The sequence below is a fragment of the Heptranchias perlo genome, chromosome 19 (genome assembly GCF_035084215.1).
Source record: "Heptranchias perlo isolate sHepPer1 chromosome 19, sHepPer1.hap1, whole genome shotgun sequence".
NCBI classification, from domain to species: Eukaryota; Metazoa; Chordata; class Chondrichthyes; order Hexanchiformes; family Hexanchidae; genus Heptranchias; species Heptranchias perlo.
In genome coordinates this window covers 24,230,868-24,248,872 of record NC_090343.1, presented here as the reverse complement: position 1 = coordinate 24,248,872, position 18,005 = coordinate 24,230,868, and the positions used below count along the sequence as shown (strand labels likewise).

The 18,005-nt window shown below is 43.8% G+C and overlaps 1 protein-coding gene across 4 annotated transcripts in view; it reads left to right on the top strand.

The window, feature by feature from the left end:
* LOC137335241 (uridine-cytidine kinase-like 1) overlaps nt 1–18,005 on the top strand; it is a 127,148-nt gene that overhangs the window by 45,235 nt on the left and 63,908 nt on the right. For 2 of the 4 annotated variants that reach the window (XM_068000499.1, XM_068000501.1), the window contains exons 1-2: nt 2,920–3,223; nt 16,836–17,029. In XM_068000499.1, the coding sequence (XP_067856600.1) occupies nt 3,156–3,223; nt 16,836–17,029 (262 nt within the window). In that variant the 5' untranslated portion in view covers nt 2,920–3,155. Of the gene's footprint in view, nt 1–2,919; nt 3,224–16,835; nt 17,030–18,005 lie in introns of those variants that run through there. The other 2 variants (XM_068000497.1, XM_068000498.1) reach the window with 1 other exon arrangement.

The window sequence follows — 18,005 nt, the reverse complement described above, 5'->3', positions numbered from 1 at the left end:
CGCAGATAGTGAACAACGGCAGCATGTAGAGTAGGGAGACTATGATGTGAATCAATGTGCAACGCTGATTTAAAGGGACTACCGCTATTTTGGAACTCCATACTCCAGCCAATGCCCTGTCTTAACTTCGCACAGCTGAACAGGTCTTAAACGGCATGGAGGACCCCCCCCCCCGCCCCCCCCACCAGCGCTATTTAAAGGGATCATGCAGGAGTTACTGGTTAGTGGCTGGATTATTTGCACTGGCTGCTGATGCATTTGTACCTGTTTTTTGAGGTTTCCTATACTTGAATAAAGTTGCAATATTCTACAGGGAGTGGACTGGCCAGCTGACAGGAAACAGCAAGGGCACTGGTGGAGTGGCAGGGGTGGGACAGGAATGCTGTCCTGAGAGGACAGCAGATTCACGTTCCATGGAGCCACTGCCACTTGCTGCCTCCTGTTATGCGCCACCTTCTCCTGCAAGAAAGCGGCAAGTTTGTCGGTGAGTGTCCTGCAGGATATTTGGGTGATGTGGCTGTCATGGTTGAATAGCTGCCAGTGTTTGTGACTTGTGAGTGTGCGGCTTGCAAGAGTGGTAATCTGTGAGGGTGAGGTGAAGCATCTGATTTGATGAGTTGTGAACTGATTGAAAGAGTTTGTTGCTAGGTGGGTGAAGGGGGGTGTAATGCGTGGAGCAGTGGATGAGGCTAGTGGTGCAGTTGGTAGGGGATGCCACTTGACAGTTGAACTCACTCACCTTGACCACTCGTGTCAAATCATTGTACTTCTTCCTGCTCTGCATTCATGTTTATGGTGCTATGCTCCTGTCATTGACCTCATCAGCTACTGCCTCCCACTGCCTCCTGAACATATGTCTGGTGCATCATCAGAGAACCTTGGTGCACGCTCTCTCACAGGCACAGCCATTCTTCACTATATTGCAGCACAGATTTACTTCCCAAAGGACTTCCAGCACTTCCTGCAGTCCACCTCCCCTTTAAATGGTGCTAGCTGCTCCCGATATCGGGGTCGCCTGCTGATGTGTGCATCCAACAGTGCAGGTAGTGCAGCTGCATGTAGCAATCATGTAAATCATCAGGCATCACGAATGTTAACAAATGTTAAATTGATTAACCCCAATTAATTGGCTAATTGGGGTTAACCGATTTGATCCCCCCTTGTATTAAAATAGCACATGTAAGCAATTTCTTTGATTGTACTTTGAACAATTTTGGTTTTTCAAGTTACTCTAGAAATTGCACTTGCTTGTAAGAGAGGTTGACTTTATTTTAACCACTGCTAAAAAGACATGAGATGGTTTAGAGTTGTACTTTTGATATAAACAGAGGGACGTTAAAGTCATTGGTTTAAATTGTTTATCTTGTGATGCTGTATTGTTTAAAAGTCACTGACCCTTAGCTTGGACTCCACAGCTGAATAGCCCACAAACACTCACTGTTCAGGGCCACTTGGGGCAAGGTACCAGAGGACAGCCAGCACCCATGGATCATACCCCAGCATGGGTTGGTGCATTCAGGAGAGGAGATACTTTGCGTCACTGACCCTTAGCTTGGACTCCACAGCTGAATAGCCCACAAACACTCACTGTTCAGGGCCACTTGGGGCAAGGTACCAGAGGACAGCCAGCACCCATGGATCATACCCCAGCATGGGTTGGTGCATTCAGGAGAGGAGATACTTTGCTGAAATAGCAATCTATTGAAGTTGAGTTTCCGCGGGAGTAGTGTTGAATTCTAGCGTTACTAAAGTTTGATAACTCCAATAGAGAACCCCTCATGGTTTAAGAACATAAGAACATAAGAAACAGGAGCAGGAGTGGGCCATACGAACCTGCTCCACCATTCAATAAGATCATGGCCGGTCTTTGACCTCAACTCCACTTTCCCGCCCGATCCCCATACCCTTGATTCCCCTAGAGTCCAAAAATCTATCTCAGCCTTGAATATACTCAATGATTCAGCATCCACAGCCCTTTGGGTTAGAGAATTCCAAAGATTAACAACCCTCTGAGTGAAGAATTATGGAATTACAATGTATAATGATTGTAAGGAGGCAGATAAAGGAGCAAGATTGAAAGTTGACTCTCTCTCAGACTCCCTCTTTGGGGGGCTGTACACACAAAGTGCATTTATTGCTGTTACGTCACAGAATACTGTGTTGCGCCACACTTTTAATTTTCTAACTTTCAATTGTCTTTCATCAAACATTGGTCTCTATTTCCAGCTTAATTCCATTCTTCAAAAACTACTATTGAACACATGATGACATTACATCATAACATTAGATGTGTAATAAACTGAATGTCAATGCTACTCTCCAATGTTTCAACAATCAGGCACAACTGAATTTGGAAATTGGAGCAATTTCACTTTCATATATTTGTGTTGTACATTGTATTTCAACATAACAGTTGCTGTGGATAGGTCCCCTTATTAAAAAGCAAAGCCTTCAGTGTGGTATGTTGTTGTTAGAAGTCACTGAGCCAGATGTCTGCTGAATTGCATGCTGTGCTACAGGGCGGTGTGGAGCTTCATAAATTTAGTTATGCATGCTAGGGGCTCCTAAAGGAATTGCCTGATGTCATGCTATAAAACGCACTCTAGGCAGTCCACAGTGATTTTATTTGGGAGACCACAATTAAAGCCTATTACTAGATGGTGAATTGTGCATTAAACAGTACAAGTTCTTTAAATTTGAGCCATTAGATTGTGACTTAAAACTATTTATTTTGGTAATGCCCTAGTCCATATCTTCCTCAAATGACCCATTGCAGCCAAATGTCATATGCAGATGACTGCTTACATCAAAATGGGCAGAATGTCAAGGGTCTTATACGAAGAGATTGCTATTAATATCAGGTAATGAAGTTAATCTCTGGGATACATTATCCTCTTATGTGTTTTGACTGCAGTTGGATTGAGAGCCATTGCTTTTCACTCCTTTCAACAGAAAAGGAAACCAGTGAGTTTCAATTTCTTTCTTAGTTTCATTTTCCAGTTTCACACAACATTTGTAATAAAGCCCATGGAAAACCTAGCCAGTAAGCTGCCGTAGTGCAGGACTACAGCAATGAAATAAAAGCCCAGAATTCAGTACACAGCAGTACAGTGCACTGCAATACAGTTCCTACAAACAACCCCATTGCAATTAGCATGAGCTCGCTCCCTGTTTATTCTGGTGCCAGGATATCTGGATGCTGGTCTCTGAGGTCGGATGGGAGGTAAGCATTTCTTTCATTTCTTTAGTACATTTCGTTGTATTTTGAGGGTGCAGCTGTGCCCTGCAGCTCTACTTATACTGCCAGATTTTTTTGTTGCCGGTTTATCATTTTAATAGAAAATTATAAATAAAGTGATACATCAAGTAATTAAATTAATATGTTTTTATGTGGATTTCTATGGGGGCCTTCACATTCACTGAGTTTAAAAAAAAATAGTTGAAAGTATTCCCAGTGAGAGGTTGTGGGGAGGGGGTAGGGAGGGACATTGCCAGCCTGTGGTCAGTGTAAATTGATTCTAACTAGAGAGCAAACCATCCAAAGCACGATGAGTATTATGATACTGTTACAACACAACAGCTGAGCGTGTTCTTGAGTCGGTGGGGGGAATAAAAAGGACAATAAAACAATGTTTTATTTGGCATGAGAGGGGCACCATCTTGACTATAATAAAGTGGTAGAAATTATATTCTGTGTTCAAGGCACAGGGCATCCCTGTAAGTTGTTTTCAAAATGTGATGCACGCTGTTTGAGCTGGTGTGGTAGGGTGTTACATAAGAGCAGCTGCTGCGATTCAGTTTCTGCTCTTTTTACTGCTTCTTTTGCTCCCTACCAATACTCCTTTCAGTGACATCCAGTCTTGGATGAGCTATAGTTTCCTCCAGTTAAACATTGGGGAGACTGAAGCCGTCGTCTTCAGCTCCCGTGAAGAACTCTGTTGTCTTATTACCGATTCCATCCCCTTCCCAGCCACTATCTCAGGTTGAAGCAAACTGTTCGCAACCTTGCCATCTTATTCGACCCCGAGCTGAATTTCCGATCCCCACATCTTCTCCATCACAAAGACTGCCTACTTCCACCTCCACAACATTGCCTGCCTCTGCCTCTGCTTCAGCCAATCTGCTGCTGAAACCCTCATCAGTGCTTTTGTCACCTGCAGACTCGACTGCTCTCCTGGTCGTCCTTCCATTCTCCATAAACTTCAGCTCACCCAAAACTCTGCTGCTCATGTTCTATCCTACACCAAGTCCTGCTCTCCTATCAGCCCTGTCCTTGCTGACCTACATTGGCTCCTGGTCCCCAATGAGTGGAGGGGGACTTAATGGGGCCGATTTTAGCACCCGCTCTCGTGTGCGTTCTCGGCGGGGGGGCCTCGAAAATCCCGAAATGGAGGAGCGGGACTGGATCGCGCCTCGATCCCGCCCACTTCCGGGTTCCGCGCTGACGTGCGGGGGTGCGTGCGCAGCCCCCGCTGGTGGGAATCCCGCAGGCAATTAAAGCCAGCGGGATGCCACTTGAGAGTATTTACTTTGGTTGTTCAGGTCATTAACTGACCTGATTAAGGGACTGTGTGTGATTTTGGATAAACATGGGACTGTTTCACACACTGGGGGAAACAGTCCCAGTTGAAATGGACGTGTTGCAGCCGTCAGCCTGTGGCAGCTGCAAAGGTCCATTTGACAGGTCGGGGGGTGGGGGGGGGAGAGTCCCTCAGCCATTGCAGGAGGCCGCTCTGTCACCTGGGACAAAGTTTGGCCTCCACCACCCTCCTCCTGATGGTCGAAGTCACCAACCTGCACACTTACCCCGGGGTCCGGAGACATGTACCTACCTTGCGGACCCCCTCAGATGTACATCTTGTGGATGGGTGCCGCCGTAGCTGCAGTCATGACCTCCTCAGAGGACGAACAGCATCACCAGCCTCACCAGCCTCGCCATCCACACCGTCCACCTCTGACACGTGGAGCTCCACAACAGAGTGCTGTGACACATCCACCTGTACAGCAGGAGGGAGGGCTACCGCAGAGAGAGATGCGTTGCAGAGGGCACTACCCTCGCCACACGTTCCACAGACCGAGGCTCAGCCTCCTGGACCTCTCTGAGCAGCAGTGCACATGGAGGCTCAGAGTCAGTCGACATGTAGCCGTGGACATCTGCAGCCTCTTTCATGCCGAGCTGCTCCTGGCTGGCCCGTGCACCATCTTCCTACCTGTCGCTGTCAAAGTCACCACTGCCCTCCCGAACTTCTGCTCCACAGCCTTCCAGGCTGCATCCGGGGACATCCCCGATGTCCCTCAGTCGTCTGCGCAGAAGAGCCCTGCAAATACACCTACACCCACCCAGTGACACACTGGGTGGCATCAGTGGTGGGTATTCATAGGGATACCCAGGAGCGGGCATTATTCCACAAACCGGTCAGGATTCGCGAAGACATGGCAGTATTGGTGCCAATATAATGTGTGATGTGAGTTGTTCTTTAAGTCAATAGATGTAAGAACCATGACAAACCCTCAAACACCCTTGTGCATCCCCTTCATGCTCACGACACGTTTGTCTTACGCTGCCTACTGCACATATGTGATGCATGCCCTGTGGCTGCAGCACAGGTGGTGGCAGGTTGAGTGAGGCTGGCCGTGAGAGAGATGCACGAGAGGGTGAGTATGGGATAGAGCCATGAGATTGTATGAGGATTGGGTTGCGTGGTAGTGGCGGGGTGAGTACTCGCGAGGTGAGTAGGTGCAGGTAAGATGAGGATGAGGTTTGAGTGGGTATGAGGGGTGATGTGACAGAGTAGTGTTGGCAGTGCTGAAGGAGATGTGGGGTGGGGGCAGTGTTGTGGCAGACGGAATGTAGGGGAATGAGTAAGTGTTCTCACTGTGGCTGACCTACTGAGGTCATTGGAGCGCCTCCTGCACTGTATGCAGGTGGGCGATATGTTGGTGGCGCAGGTGACCTCCTCTGCCACCTCGAGCCAGGCCTTGGTGGCAGAGGCAGGCCGCTTCCTCCCGCCCGCGGGGTGGAAGATCTCTGTCCTCCCCCTCCTCCTCACCCCATCTAATGATACCTGGGGTGAGGCAACTTTAAACTGGGAGCAGCCTTCCCCCTGGGCTGCTCCATGCTGTAATTTTTGCTGTTTTTGGCAGCATCTGTCAGTGGAGGACTGCCCCTTTAAATAGAGCGCCTCCAGCTGACAGATCTTACTGCGCATGCGCAGCCCGCCCGACGCGCAGATCAGCATCGGGGAACCCAGAGGAGCAGGTAAGTGGTTCCAATTAGTGTGTTGCCTGCTACGATCGCGCGGGTAACCCACTAATTTCACCGGGCGCGTTGAAAACGCGCCCGCTGGCCCACCCGCCCAGAACCCGCACCCCTGGTAAAATCGGGCCCAATAAGTTTGTCATTAATAAATAGTGGCATTTTATGAGGCTGTTGCTTGTACTGTGTAAAATAATAGACTCTGAGGGATCAGTTACTGGCCATTACCTCATGCATCAGTTGTGTTTTATAAATTACACAATATGGATTGTGGCAATTTATAATATCAACTGAATCACTTGACTGGTGAACTAACTTATAAGTCCCTTAGTCCACGAGATTTGAGTACTTTTTACACTAATTTTGCTGTAATCTGCCTGTAAATAATTTCCTTGTAAACTGCACTAATACCACAAGAATGTTGTGAATTTCATTTAATGTGCTGAGATGCTGGAATGCTATAGAAATGGAAAAGATATTTGTAACTCACAAAAGAGTAAAGTTATACAGGGACCAGGGAATGGACCATGGGCTGAAACCTAAGGAGGTGTCGCAAAGAAGGCTCAAAAAAAATTGTATTCGTGTTGCTCTGCTTATGAGCTCCCAGGTATTAAGATGGAAAATGACATTTAAACTTTGCCCACTGTAATTACTAGCATGCTGTTTTTATGGTTTTTATCCCCTGAAGACTGCTCCACGTTTTGGGATTGTCATGGCCATCAGATGCTTCAGGTACTTTTTGAAGAGCTTTGGCATCTGAAAAAATGACATGCAATCAATAAACCAAACTCTCAGTGACAACAGTATGCAGCACTCTCAGTACATATTTCATGCCTTCTTCATAGGAGCAAAGCTGAGATTCCAAATACCTTCAAAGACTCAGTTTTTACTTGCTGCTAATGGGGTAACAGTGGCAACATATAGCACACCATTAGACATTAATCTAGTGCACAGCACGCTCAATATTAATTGATGTGGTGTTACAACAAAGGATAAATGCACCAAGTTAGACATGCTGGTATCTACGATATGTTAACAGAGGAAGGATAGTGTGGGTGGTGGAACTGTAAATAATATGATAAGAAATCTCTTCAAACTAATTTAGCATTCTAAATGAGGGCAGCACTGCGCGGGGATGGAATAACAGAGAAGTACTGTCAGTGGTTTAATTGCATAAGTGTTCTCATGTAATAGCAATGTTCATTCAGAAGAAAGATTTACATTTATATAACACCATGGGGTCGATTTTGCAATGGTGGCGGGTTGGCAGCGGGGGGGGGGGGGGCGGGTGGGGGGGAGGTGAAGGTGTGCATGGCAAACCCGCATGGACAAAACTTACCGTTTCTGACGCGATCGCATGTTGATTGCTGATGATTAACGTGCTCTCCGGCTTTCACGCCCCGCAGCCAGCCTGATTGACAGCTGCAACGCGAGGGGTGGGGGGGGGGGGGCGGAGAGAAAGAGAGAGAGCAGGACATCATCCGTCGCTGGAATAGAAGATCGAGGGGGGAGAGTGGAAGATCGAGGGGGGAGAGTGGAAGATCGAGGGGGGAGAGTGGAAGATCGAGGGGGGAGAGTGGAAGATCGAGGGGGGAGAGTGGAAGATCGAGGGGGGAGAGTGGAAGATCGGGGATGGAGAGGGGAAGATCGGGGATGGAGAGGGGAAGATCGGGGGGAGAGGGGAAGATCGGGGGGAGAGGGGAAGATCGGGGGTGACGAGGGGTCATCGGGGGGAGAGGGGAAGATCGGGGGGAGAGGGGAAGATCGGGGGGGGAGAGTGGAAGATCGAGGGGGGAGAGTGGAAGATCGAGGGGGGAGAGTGGAAGATCGGGGATGGAGAGGGGAAGATCGGGGATGGAGAGGGGAAGATCGGGGATGGAGAGGGGAAGATCGGGGATGGAGAGGGGAAGATCGGGGGGAGAGGGGAAGATCGGGGGGAGAGGGGAAGATCGGGGGTGACGAGGGGTCATCGGGGGGGAGAGGGTAAGATCAGGGGGGTGAGGGGAAGATCGGGAGGACATCGGGGTGAAGAGGGGGACATCGGGAGGACATCGGGGGGGGGGTGAAGAGCGGGAGATCGGAGAGGGAGACATCGGAGGAGGGTGCAAAGATAGGTTCATTTTGTGTTTGAACTTCCTTCTATGGTGTTTTATGTAATTTATTTAGTTTCTTTTTCCCTGATCGGGCCCTTCACACCTAGTTTCACCAGGCATGAATCAGAAGCAGTGGGCAAGCTGCCCAGGTAAGTTAAAAATCGTTACAATTACTTCATCTGTCACAGGTAAAGTGCCTTAAGTACCTCAGTGAGGTACATTTGGCTCTTTAACTGTCATCCCGCTGGCTTTAATTGCCGGTGGGACTTCTGTTTTCGGGTTGCCTGCGCGCACACACAGGTGGGTCCCTGGGAAACTCGAAAGTCGGCGGGTTGGAGCCAGCTTCCGAACCCGAACGAGATTTCTGCAATTTATGGAGCCCCCTGCCCCCAACACACCCACAATTGCCCCCTAAAATTGAGCCCCATACCTCAAAGCGCTTCCCATTACAGTGAACTACTTTGAAGAGCAGTGACTGTTGTTCTGCAGACAAACGTGGCAGCCATTTTGCACCAGATTGAGAAATAAACAGAGGAAGGACTGAGAAGGAGGGTGAATTAGAGTGGGTGAATTCAATGTCAAATCAGGTACTGAAAGAGAAATAAAGAGAGGGAAAGAAAGATTGGATTAAGAGAGAGAGAGAAAAAGGAGACAAAAGGAAAAGTAAGAAAAAACATTTAAAATTTGACGTTTTTTAAAGCTCCAACAACAATTCACTACCTGAAGGAATGAGACGCCACAGTTTAACTTGTTCACTTTCTGGGCCAGAGTGGTTGATTGGCAGTCATTAACAATTATTATGTCATTAAAAGGGTACTTATGCTACTAATTACTAGATTTAACTTTCTGTGGCAAGTTTACTGGGCAATTAATGCGCAAATGTAGCAACTTCATGAAACTCATGGAGAAGTTAAGGGCGAGCAACCATTTTCGTGTGGCTAACTGTGGAGCGGCAACTTGTCCAGCATCTTGTATCTAATCGCAATTCATGGGGGATCTCTTCCTTGCCACGAGTTTCTGGCCAATTTACATCTTTCACATGCCGTTATTTTTTCAGAAAATTTCAGCCCATAGTCTTTAATGTCCACTGGAACAAGCATATTGGGTCTTGATTTAACATCACCCCCAAAGGATGACACATTCAGTGATACAGTACTCTCAGTACTGCATTGGAATGTCAACCATCGTTATGTGCTCAAGTCCCAGAGCACGGCTTGAATAAACAATCTTCTGACTCCAACAGGAATACTAATAACTGAACCAAGCCGACACTTACTAATATATACAAGACCATGAATTCCCGGTAAAACTTAATGGGCATGCACTTTCCTCCTGCGTAATATTTTCAGTGCATTGGTTAATGCGTTTCTGTTCCATTCCTGTCCGTGTTGTTTTTTTACCTGTTTAATATTAAAGGTGTTAATGACTATATTAAAATAGCATATACGGGAATTTGAAGCAAGCCTTAACGTGCTGAAAATAAAGCAATAGTAAAATTGTCAAATTACTGTCATGTGAGAGCATGCATTTTATTTTCAAGTAAAATGCCTTCTTCCTGTCATGTGATGCAAAACCTCAGCCTATATTAAGAAGAATCGTTTTTAGCAACGTATGACCATGAAGGTAGCAGCTACACAATACAACTTCAAATAAGAAAATTCAGGAATAGAAACTGCACGTTATTTATGTTATCGGCTAAAAGGTTGTACAATTTCGATTCTTTTTATAAACTACCAAGTAGCTACAACTTTTTACAAACTTGCAGTTTCTATTCTTGAGTTTTCTTATTTGAAGTTGGTGTATTGCGTAATTGCTATTTTATACTGAGAATATTACTACAGGTGTTGTAACCCAGATGTAACCCAGTTACCTCACTGGGAAAGTCCCAGGAAATCCTGAGGCAGCGCAGTAGGTGTTGTGGTCTCCGCCTGTTTCCTTTTCCTCTTCACTGTGTCCAGAGGATGCCAGATGTAGTAAAGAGGAAGCTCTTCCCTAAGAAGTTATGAAGCGAGAAAGAATTTGGCCCATCAGACAGGCCATTTAAGGATATCATCAGTGCCATTTAGCCCATCGACCATGTCCTGTCCATTGAGAAACGTTAAGTAACATCAATGATCTCTGCAAATCCTTTCTTTCCTTGTGGAAACTAAACCTGATAGCCTCTATCTGCATGTTGTACTGGCTAAAGCCTTCTTGTTTAGACCCAGTGCCATAATGTAGTTTCAATCAGATCCTGTAAATAGGTCAGTGGCTCTGGTTATACTAGGTGGCAGTTCCATAGTATTTGAGAGGGGTGGGAGTACAGGGGTGGGAACTACAGCAACACTTCATATATGAGTCAGAAGCTGCTATGATTGTATTCAGGTGGCATTCTCTCTCCTATCCTTCCTTAGTTGTCCCTCCACAACTCAGAGGAATTCAGGAACAATATATGAAGTCACAGCACTGCATTTTATCTCCTTATGGCTTTAATGTGCCACCTTGTATTTCATGCACAGAAATATTTAAAATGCATTTTAAGATCCTTGGACACAGCTTGATTGAGTATGCAGGGAGATCTGGTAGGGATGGTACAGAGAGTCAAATGGGGGGAGGAGGGATTAGTTAGCTGGTATGTGGGATTAGGGTCACCAGTTCACTGTAATTTTATACAGGTAATACATAAATCAGACTCTCTCAAAATCTTCCTATAATGAAAGTATAGTTTATGTCACTGCCAATTTGGAACTTACTTGGTAAGTATTTAGAGGAATAAAGAGATGCATCCCAAAATCCAACCATCTTTTTGCATTCTAAGTGGGGTATCTGTCCAGTAATTTGCATAGATCTAAAGTTACTGCTATTAACAGATCTTGGTGTTCTGATTTAGGTACATTACTCTACCAAAAATCTATTAAGCCAAATTCTGAAGAAAGCAACCAACAATGGCATTAAGTGCACAGGGAGAACTGCTACACCCGTGACAATTGATCAACAGTCAGCTCCCAAGCAATTTCCCTGCTATTAAAATCCAATTTATCAGCCTGTAATTTTCAGGGAACCTGTTCCTGTACAGAATTAATTGTTCTATTAGTCAGCCTCCAGTATGTTTGCTGGTTGTAAAAAGCTAGGTTGCATAGGAACATTCAGTCATACAAAATCATCATCATGCATTCTTTATTGCTACTACTGCAGGGGTGTCCAAACTAAAGCCCATGGGCCACATGTAACCCCTCAACCATGGTAGTCTAGCCCCGAAGTTCAGGCAGTTCAATGCTATTGGTATTTTTATTTCTTATTTGCTGGTTTGTCCTGTTTGAATTTTGTAGGCCTGGCATGTTGAAAAAGACTGTTTTTAATGTTGTTGCCTCATTGGTAGATAAATCCTATATCAGAAACCAAGATCTGCTTGTATCAGCAATGTGGGGTGTATGGAAATTAATGGGAACACAGATTTAAACTTTGTTTGTGGCCCATAAAGACAAAAGCTTGGACACCCTTGTTTCAGAACCTGGTTCCTAGCCCACAGGTTTAGTGCTCCCTTCTAACTCTTTGGATGAGTGACTAAAATACTAATTTGCAGCAAAGATTATTAATTTATTTATTCAAAAAGCAAAACTACAGTTCATCTTATCATGCCATTAATACACGCTGATGCTTTGTACAAGATGCTTTGATAGCAAGGTGGGGGAGCTAGGGGTAAGGGCACTAGAAGCTAAGTGCAGGTTATGGTTGTTGGAACTTTTACTGGAAACAAATTAAGATCAAGATGAATCTGAATATGCAGATTTTATTGACCATTAGGAAGTGTGTGGATTGGTGTAATACTGAGATGCTGAAGGAATCAATATATCTGTTCACAACCAGTGTTGAATTACTGCTGCACAATTTTTTTTCAAAAAAACCCGACGGAAATTAAATTAAATTTCCACTAAAAATAGAGCATCCTGGTAAGGGGTGAACTTACTGTACTGTGCAAACTGACGAACTGCATTTTCTCTAAGTACATTAGCTCAATTAGCTCTTTTTTGATTTAAAGATTGTGTTTATTGTACCATTTTTGTGAGTAAATCACAGCCATGCTGTTTCTCACAGAAACTCATGATTTAAAAAAACCGTCTGACATTCCAATGCTTTTATGAAAATGGCTAGTTAATTAAAAGTGCAAGATCTGCAACAAACATTTAAATTCTTTGTTTTATCTTTGTGGGAAAACTTAATTGAAAGAATTCAACGGACATTAATTGGAGATTGAGCAAATGTTTTACTAAAAAATTCCTCCACGTCCATAGTACAAGGTACGCTATAGGACATTCCTCAGAGTTAATCATTTCCTTGAGAGTACTTGGTTTTCCTGACACTCTGTTTGTTTTTACTACAATTGATAAATATAATCATGTTATTGTGAAATATATAATTTCTTGATTTAAAAATGTTTTCCGTTTAAAACCTCGGAGATAATTTTAACTTAACCCGTCTGGTGGGAAACTGACAGAATCAGATCGACTGCCTGTTTAACACCCCCGCCTGACTTTACCTTCCCTTGAAACACCTGCAAAATCATGTGGTTTATTCATTCACTGATGCAGTTGGTAAAATGGAAATGATGTTCCATGAAGCAATAAAGTGTAATGAGGTTCTGACATTAATCTGACCAATAATTCTACAGGTCGGAAAACCATGTGCCTGAATTTCCGATGTGCGCTGCCAGTGGGTAAGGCTTCCCAATACCATTGTTGACTCATTTACCCCTCGTCACTCATAGTATTCCTAGCTAGGCATTGCGCTGTCCAGGTAATGACCTTTATAAATATCAGCTGAGTGAACTATTCAGAAGTGTTAGTCCGAGGGACTCAATGCTACTTAGGGCTCAGGGAGCCTAAGTGCAAGTTATGGTTCTTTTTCTGAATGGAAAGAAAATGTAATCTCGAGAAATTGAGCAGTGATTTCAGCTGTTGACTTTTGATGTGTTTCCCATTGTTGACTAGTTTGCAGCATGCCAGATAGCCAACATTGCAGCTTTGACTCTGAAAGTACCCGCTTTTCATTGGCAAACACAGCTGTAGAGTACACTCAGTTCACGCAGATCGTGTGTGAATTTCCAATGCTGTTTAACTTCCTGATCCAACCATATTTATCACTCTGACTTCTGCAATCTATTTTATCACACATGGTTAACGTTGGAACAGGGAGTGCGACTCTGAGTATTGCAGCCAAAAGCTGATGCGTAATTTACAACATTTCTTAGTCTCTCACCTTTTAAAAAATATTCTGCTTTTCTGGTCTTCCTACCAAAGTGGATAATTTCACATTTCCCCACATTATACTCCATCTGCCACCTTCTCACACACTCACTTAACTTGTCTATATCCCTTTGCAGCCTCTTTGCATCTTTCTCACAGCTTACTTACCCACCTAGCTTTGTATCATCAGGATATATTACACTCGGTCCCCTCATCCAAGTCATTGATATATATTGTAAACAGCTGAGGCCCAAGCACTGATCCTTGCGGCACCCCACTAGTTACAACCTGCAAACCTGAAAATGTCCCGTTTATTCCTACTCTCTATTTTCTGTCCTTTAACCAATCCCCAATCCATGCCAATATATTACCCCACTGTTAAAAGAAGGACAAAGAAAGACTTGCATTAATATAGTGCTTTTCACAACCTCAGGACGTCCCAAAGCATTTTACTGCCAATGAAGTACATTCTGAAGGACTCAATGCTACTTAACGCTCAGGGAGTCTAAGTGCAAGTTATTGTTCTTTTTATGAATGGAAAGAAAATTCAATCTGGAGAAATTAAACAAACTGTTGATGGTGCTTTAATTTTTTTTAATTAAGGTGAACAAAGTTGTACATACATTTTATGAAATGACTGTACAGTTTAGTTATATATTACTTGCAATTTGACATGGGCAAGAATGATCTTCTTGCAGCTAGTAGTGACAAGTGCACTAGCTTTTGAGTTGTGGAATGAGAGGGGTCGTCTTCTGTAGATAAGCTCAGAAGGCACAAGCCTGAATCTACAGGAATCGAGAGTCAAGCCATATTCTCTGTGGCCTCTGGGCTGCTGTTGGAACAGCTGACGGCTGAGATAGGAATTACTTTTCTGATTAGATGAGTGTTGTCATTTCTACTGTAACTCCTACATGGCAACTGCCATTGAGTTTCTGCTTTAATACATTTACTTTATAAACTGGATTCCCTAGATTCTAGGGGTCCATGAGGGAATCGCAAAGTGTCTGCAACTTTATCAATAAATTAACAGCACAGAAGGCCATTCAGTCCATTACACTTGTGCTGGTGCCTACTCCCATTTCTTGGCTCTTTCCCTGTATCCTTTTTCATTCTTATTGAATTCTCTATTAAACGATGTTATAGACTCTCTATCGATAACTACTTGAGGTAAAGCATTCCATGTTCTAATAACCCTCTGTGTGAAAAAAAAATTGCCTAACTTTCCATTTCGTTCTTCTGATGATAAATCTAAATTGATGATCCCTTTGTTACTGAAACTATTTTTCACTTTATCCTCTCAAAATCTTTTCATATTTTTAAAAACCTTTATTGGAACCCCCTTTAACCTTTTATGTTCCAGTGAAAACGCCCTAAGTTTTGAAGCTTTCTTCACAGCAATGGTCTCTCATTCCTGATATCGTTGAAGTGAATATATACCTTGACTTTCTCATGGTTTTAATATCCTTCCTATAATCTGGTGCCCAGAACTGCACACATTAATCCTGTGGCTTAATCAATTTTTTGTAAATTTCACATCACTTCCCTGCTTTTATATTTAGTATCCTTAATGTATGAAAGCTAGAATCCGATTTGACTTTTACTGTAATCACTGGTTAGGCCACAGCTGGAGTATTGTGTACAATTCTAGGCACCAAAATTTAGGAAGGATGCCAAAGCCTTGGAGAGGGTACAGAGGAGGTTTACAAGGATGATACCAGGAATGAGGGACTTCAGCTATGTGGAGAGATTGGAGAAGCTGGGATTGTTCTGCTTAGAGCAGAGAAGGTTAAGGGGAGACCTAGTAGAGGTATTCAAAATTATGAGGGGTTTTAATAGAGCAAGTAGGGAGAAACTGTTTCCTCTGGCAAGTGGGTTGATAACCAGAGTTTATAGATTTAAAATAAATGGCAAAGGAACTAGAGGGGAATTGAGGAGAAATGTTTTCACACAGAGGGATGTTAAGATCCGGAACACACTACCTGAAAGGATGATGGTAGCAGATTCCATAGGAACTTTCAAAAGGTAATTGGACATCTACTTGAAGAGGACTTATTTGCAGAGTTATGGAGAAAAAGCTGAGGTGTGGGACTAAATTGGACAGCTCTTTCAAAGAGCCGGCACAGGCATGATGGGCCAAATGGCCTCCTTCTGTGCTATAAGATTCTATAACTACTTGCTTTAATATAGCATTTGGAGTAGGAAGTGCGAGGCGGGTCCCATAATAAATGAAATAAACAGAGATCTCAGAGCCTGGGGTCCTGGCACCGCGAGGGGTACGCAGGGTACCAGAAACCCACATATAACATCACAATCAATAAATTGGATCCATTATTACTGTGAGTTCTCTGACTGCAGTTCAGGCCCGACTCTGGCTCGCAAGAAGTGAGTGTATTCAGGCGCAAATCGCAAATTCAAAGTACTTTTTCCTAGGTTGCTGGCAGCAGTGCCCAAGAGGTCAATCCTCCATTCCTAGAGACTCTTGGACAATTCAGGAGGGTTGGCAAACTTGCCGCACACACAGGCACTGGGAGTTGAAGGGTGGAATTTAAACACTATTTCACACTCCACTTCAACGAAAAATGACAGGGGAAAAAATGTATTCAGAGGCGAATAAAAGTGTAGCAGTGGTTTTCAACCATTTATTTCCCAAAATGACCTAATAGTTTTCTTATAGGTCACAGACTTAGGAAAAGATGCAGTGACAGGGGAGCCAATGGAAAAAGGAACTGACTGGAAAAGAAGAATTGCCACAAGTACTTACCTAAAACGGCTACAGCTGCAGCCAAAATAAGAAAAGTTGTTATTTGGGAACTTTATTGCCTATGGCGCTCACACAGGCTCCAGCACAGTCTAACCTGCGAATGGAAACCCACCCCCATCCTGTGCCTATTGGCCTGCATGCCCGCCTGTCAAAGCCCTGCCTCCTCTAATTAGTGCACTGGCGCTGCCCATCAACGCTATTTTCCTATTTTCTCCCGGTTGCTCCCAGCAGTGCCTGGAAGATTAATCTGTCATTCTGGGAGATTCACAGACAATCAGGGAGGGTTGGCAACCCTAGTACACACACACACACCAAATAGAATTACTTGTGGAAAACAGGAGATGTTTAAATTGCAGAAGTGATTGGGCATTGGGCTATGATGACAGAGTTAGAGTACTAGAGGGATGAGCTTCAATACTCCAAATAGCCTTTTGTTGTTCCTGACTGAAAAACCATGGATATTAACTATGGGAATAACTAACATAACTCTGTTCTTTTTGCAGTGGCAGCAGTGAAGAGGCATTAGATAGATTATTACCCCCTGTGACTAATACTTTGTCACCACGAAAGCGAACTACAAGCCAGTGCAAATCTGAGCCACCACTTTTAAGAACAAGCAAACGAACAATTTACACTGCAGGACGGCCTCCATGGTACAACGAGCATGGAACGCAGTCTAAAGAAGCATTTGTTATTGGTAAGGAATACATATATGTGTTTGAGACTTTACAGAATTGGACGTTCAATCTGATAATGTTTACGTTTGAAAAAATTTTGCAAATGTTATTTATCCTGTTGAGCCCCTTCTATATATACTATATATAAGCCGACTGATTTTAGATTTGAATCTGATAACTACTGCAGAAAAAATTAATTTCCAAACCTGAGAAAAGCTGGAAATAATATCAGTGCACTGCAGGCCTGGCCCAATGGATACAGCCTCTTCCATTTGATGCAGAGAGCACTTCAGAAGTAATTTCAGAAGGTGCTTTTGGTGTGGAGTCTTGCCAACTGGGAGCATATATTGGAAAATTGTAGAGGCGATTTCTTTTCATCATTTTGACTGGAAAATCAGTAATGTACCCACAGTTTCCTGATAGGCACACCCAGCGTATAAGGCCCCACACCAAGAGCGTGCATTCGGAAAAGTGTTCCTTTTAGCTTCTCTTTGTAATGACAGGCAACATTGGTGTAGAGAACTCCACTCACTTGCATCGTGTACAAACAGCTTCTGGGGAAGGAGGTGCTTAGGATCAAGTTAATGATCTGTCAGCAACTCCTTTGGCATTTTATTTTGTAAACACTTATTTACACAATTTTTTTTAATTTCTTCCAAAATTGTTTTGCTGATTCATTCCAAAGTTTTTTGATTGCTTTTGACCAGAAAAAGCACCTGTCTGCAGCTGATTTCACCTGATTGTTTTGACATGAATTCAGAAAATATAAATGTAATAAAAACCAGAAAGCACAATGCTTAAGTTTCAGCAATGCCGTCTGTATTTGTAATTTGTAATATCAGTTAAATTGTCCAGGGCGGGGAGGAGTGGAGGGGAATGACGAGGGGATTTTGTGTATTAAATTTCATTTATAACATTATGGTGAAGCTGTGAGTCCCTTTCCAAAAAGGGAATGCTGGGAATAAATCTTGTGTCCCATTAATGTGTCTCCAAAGA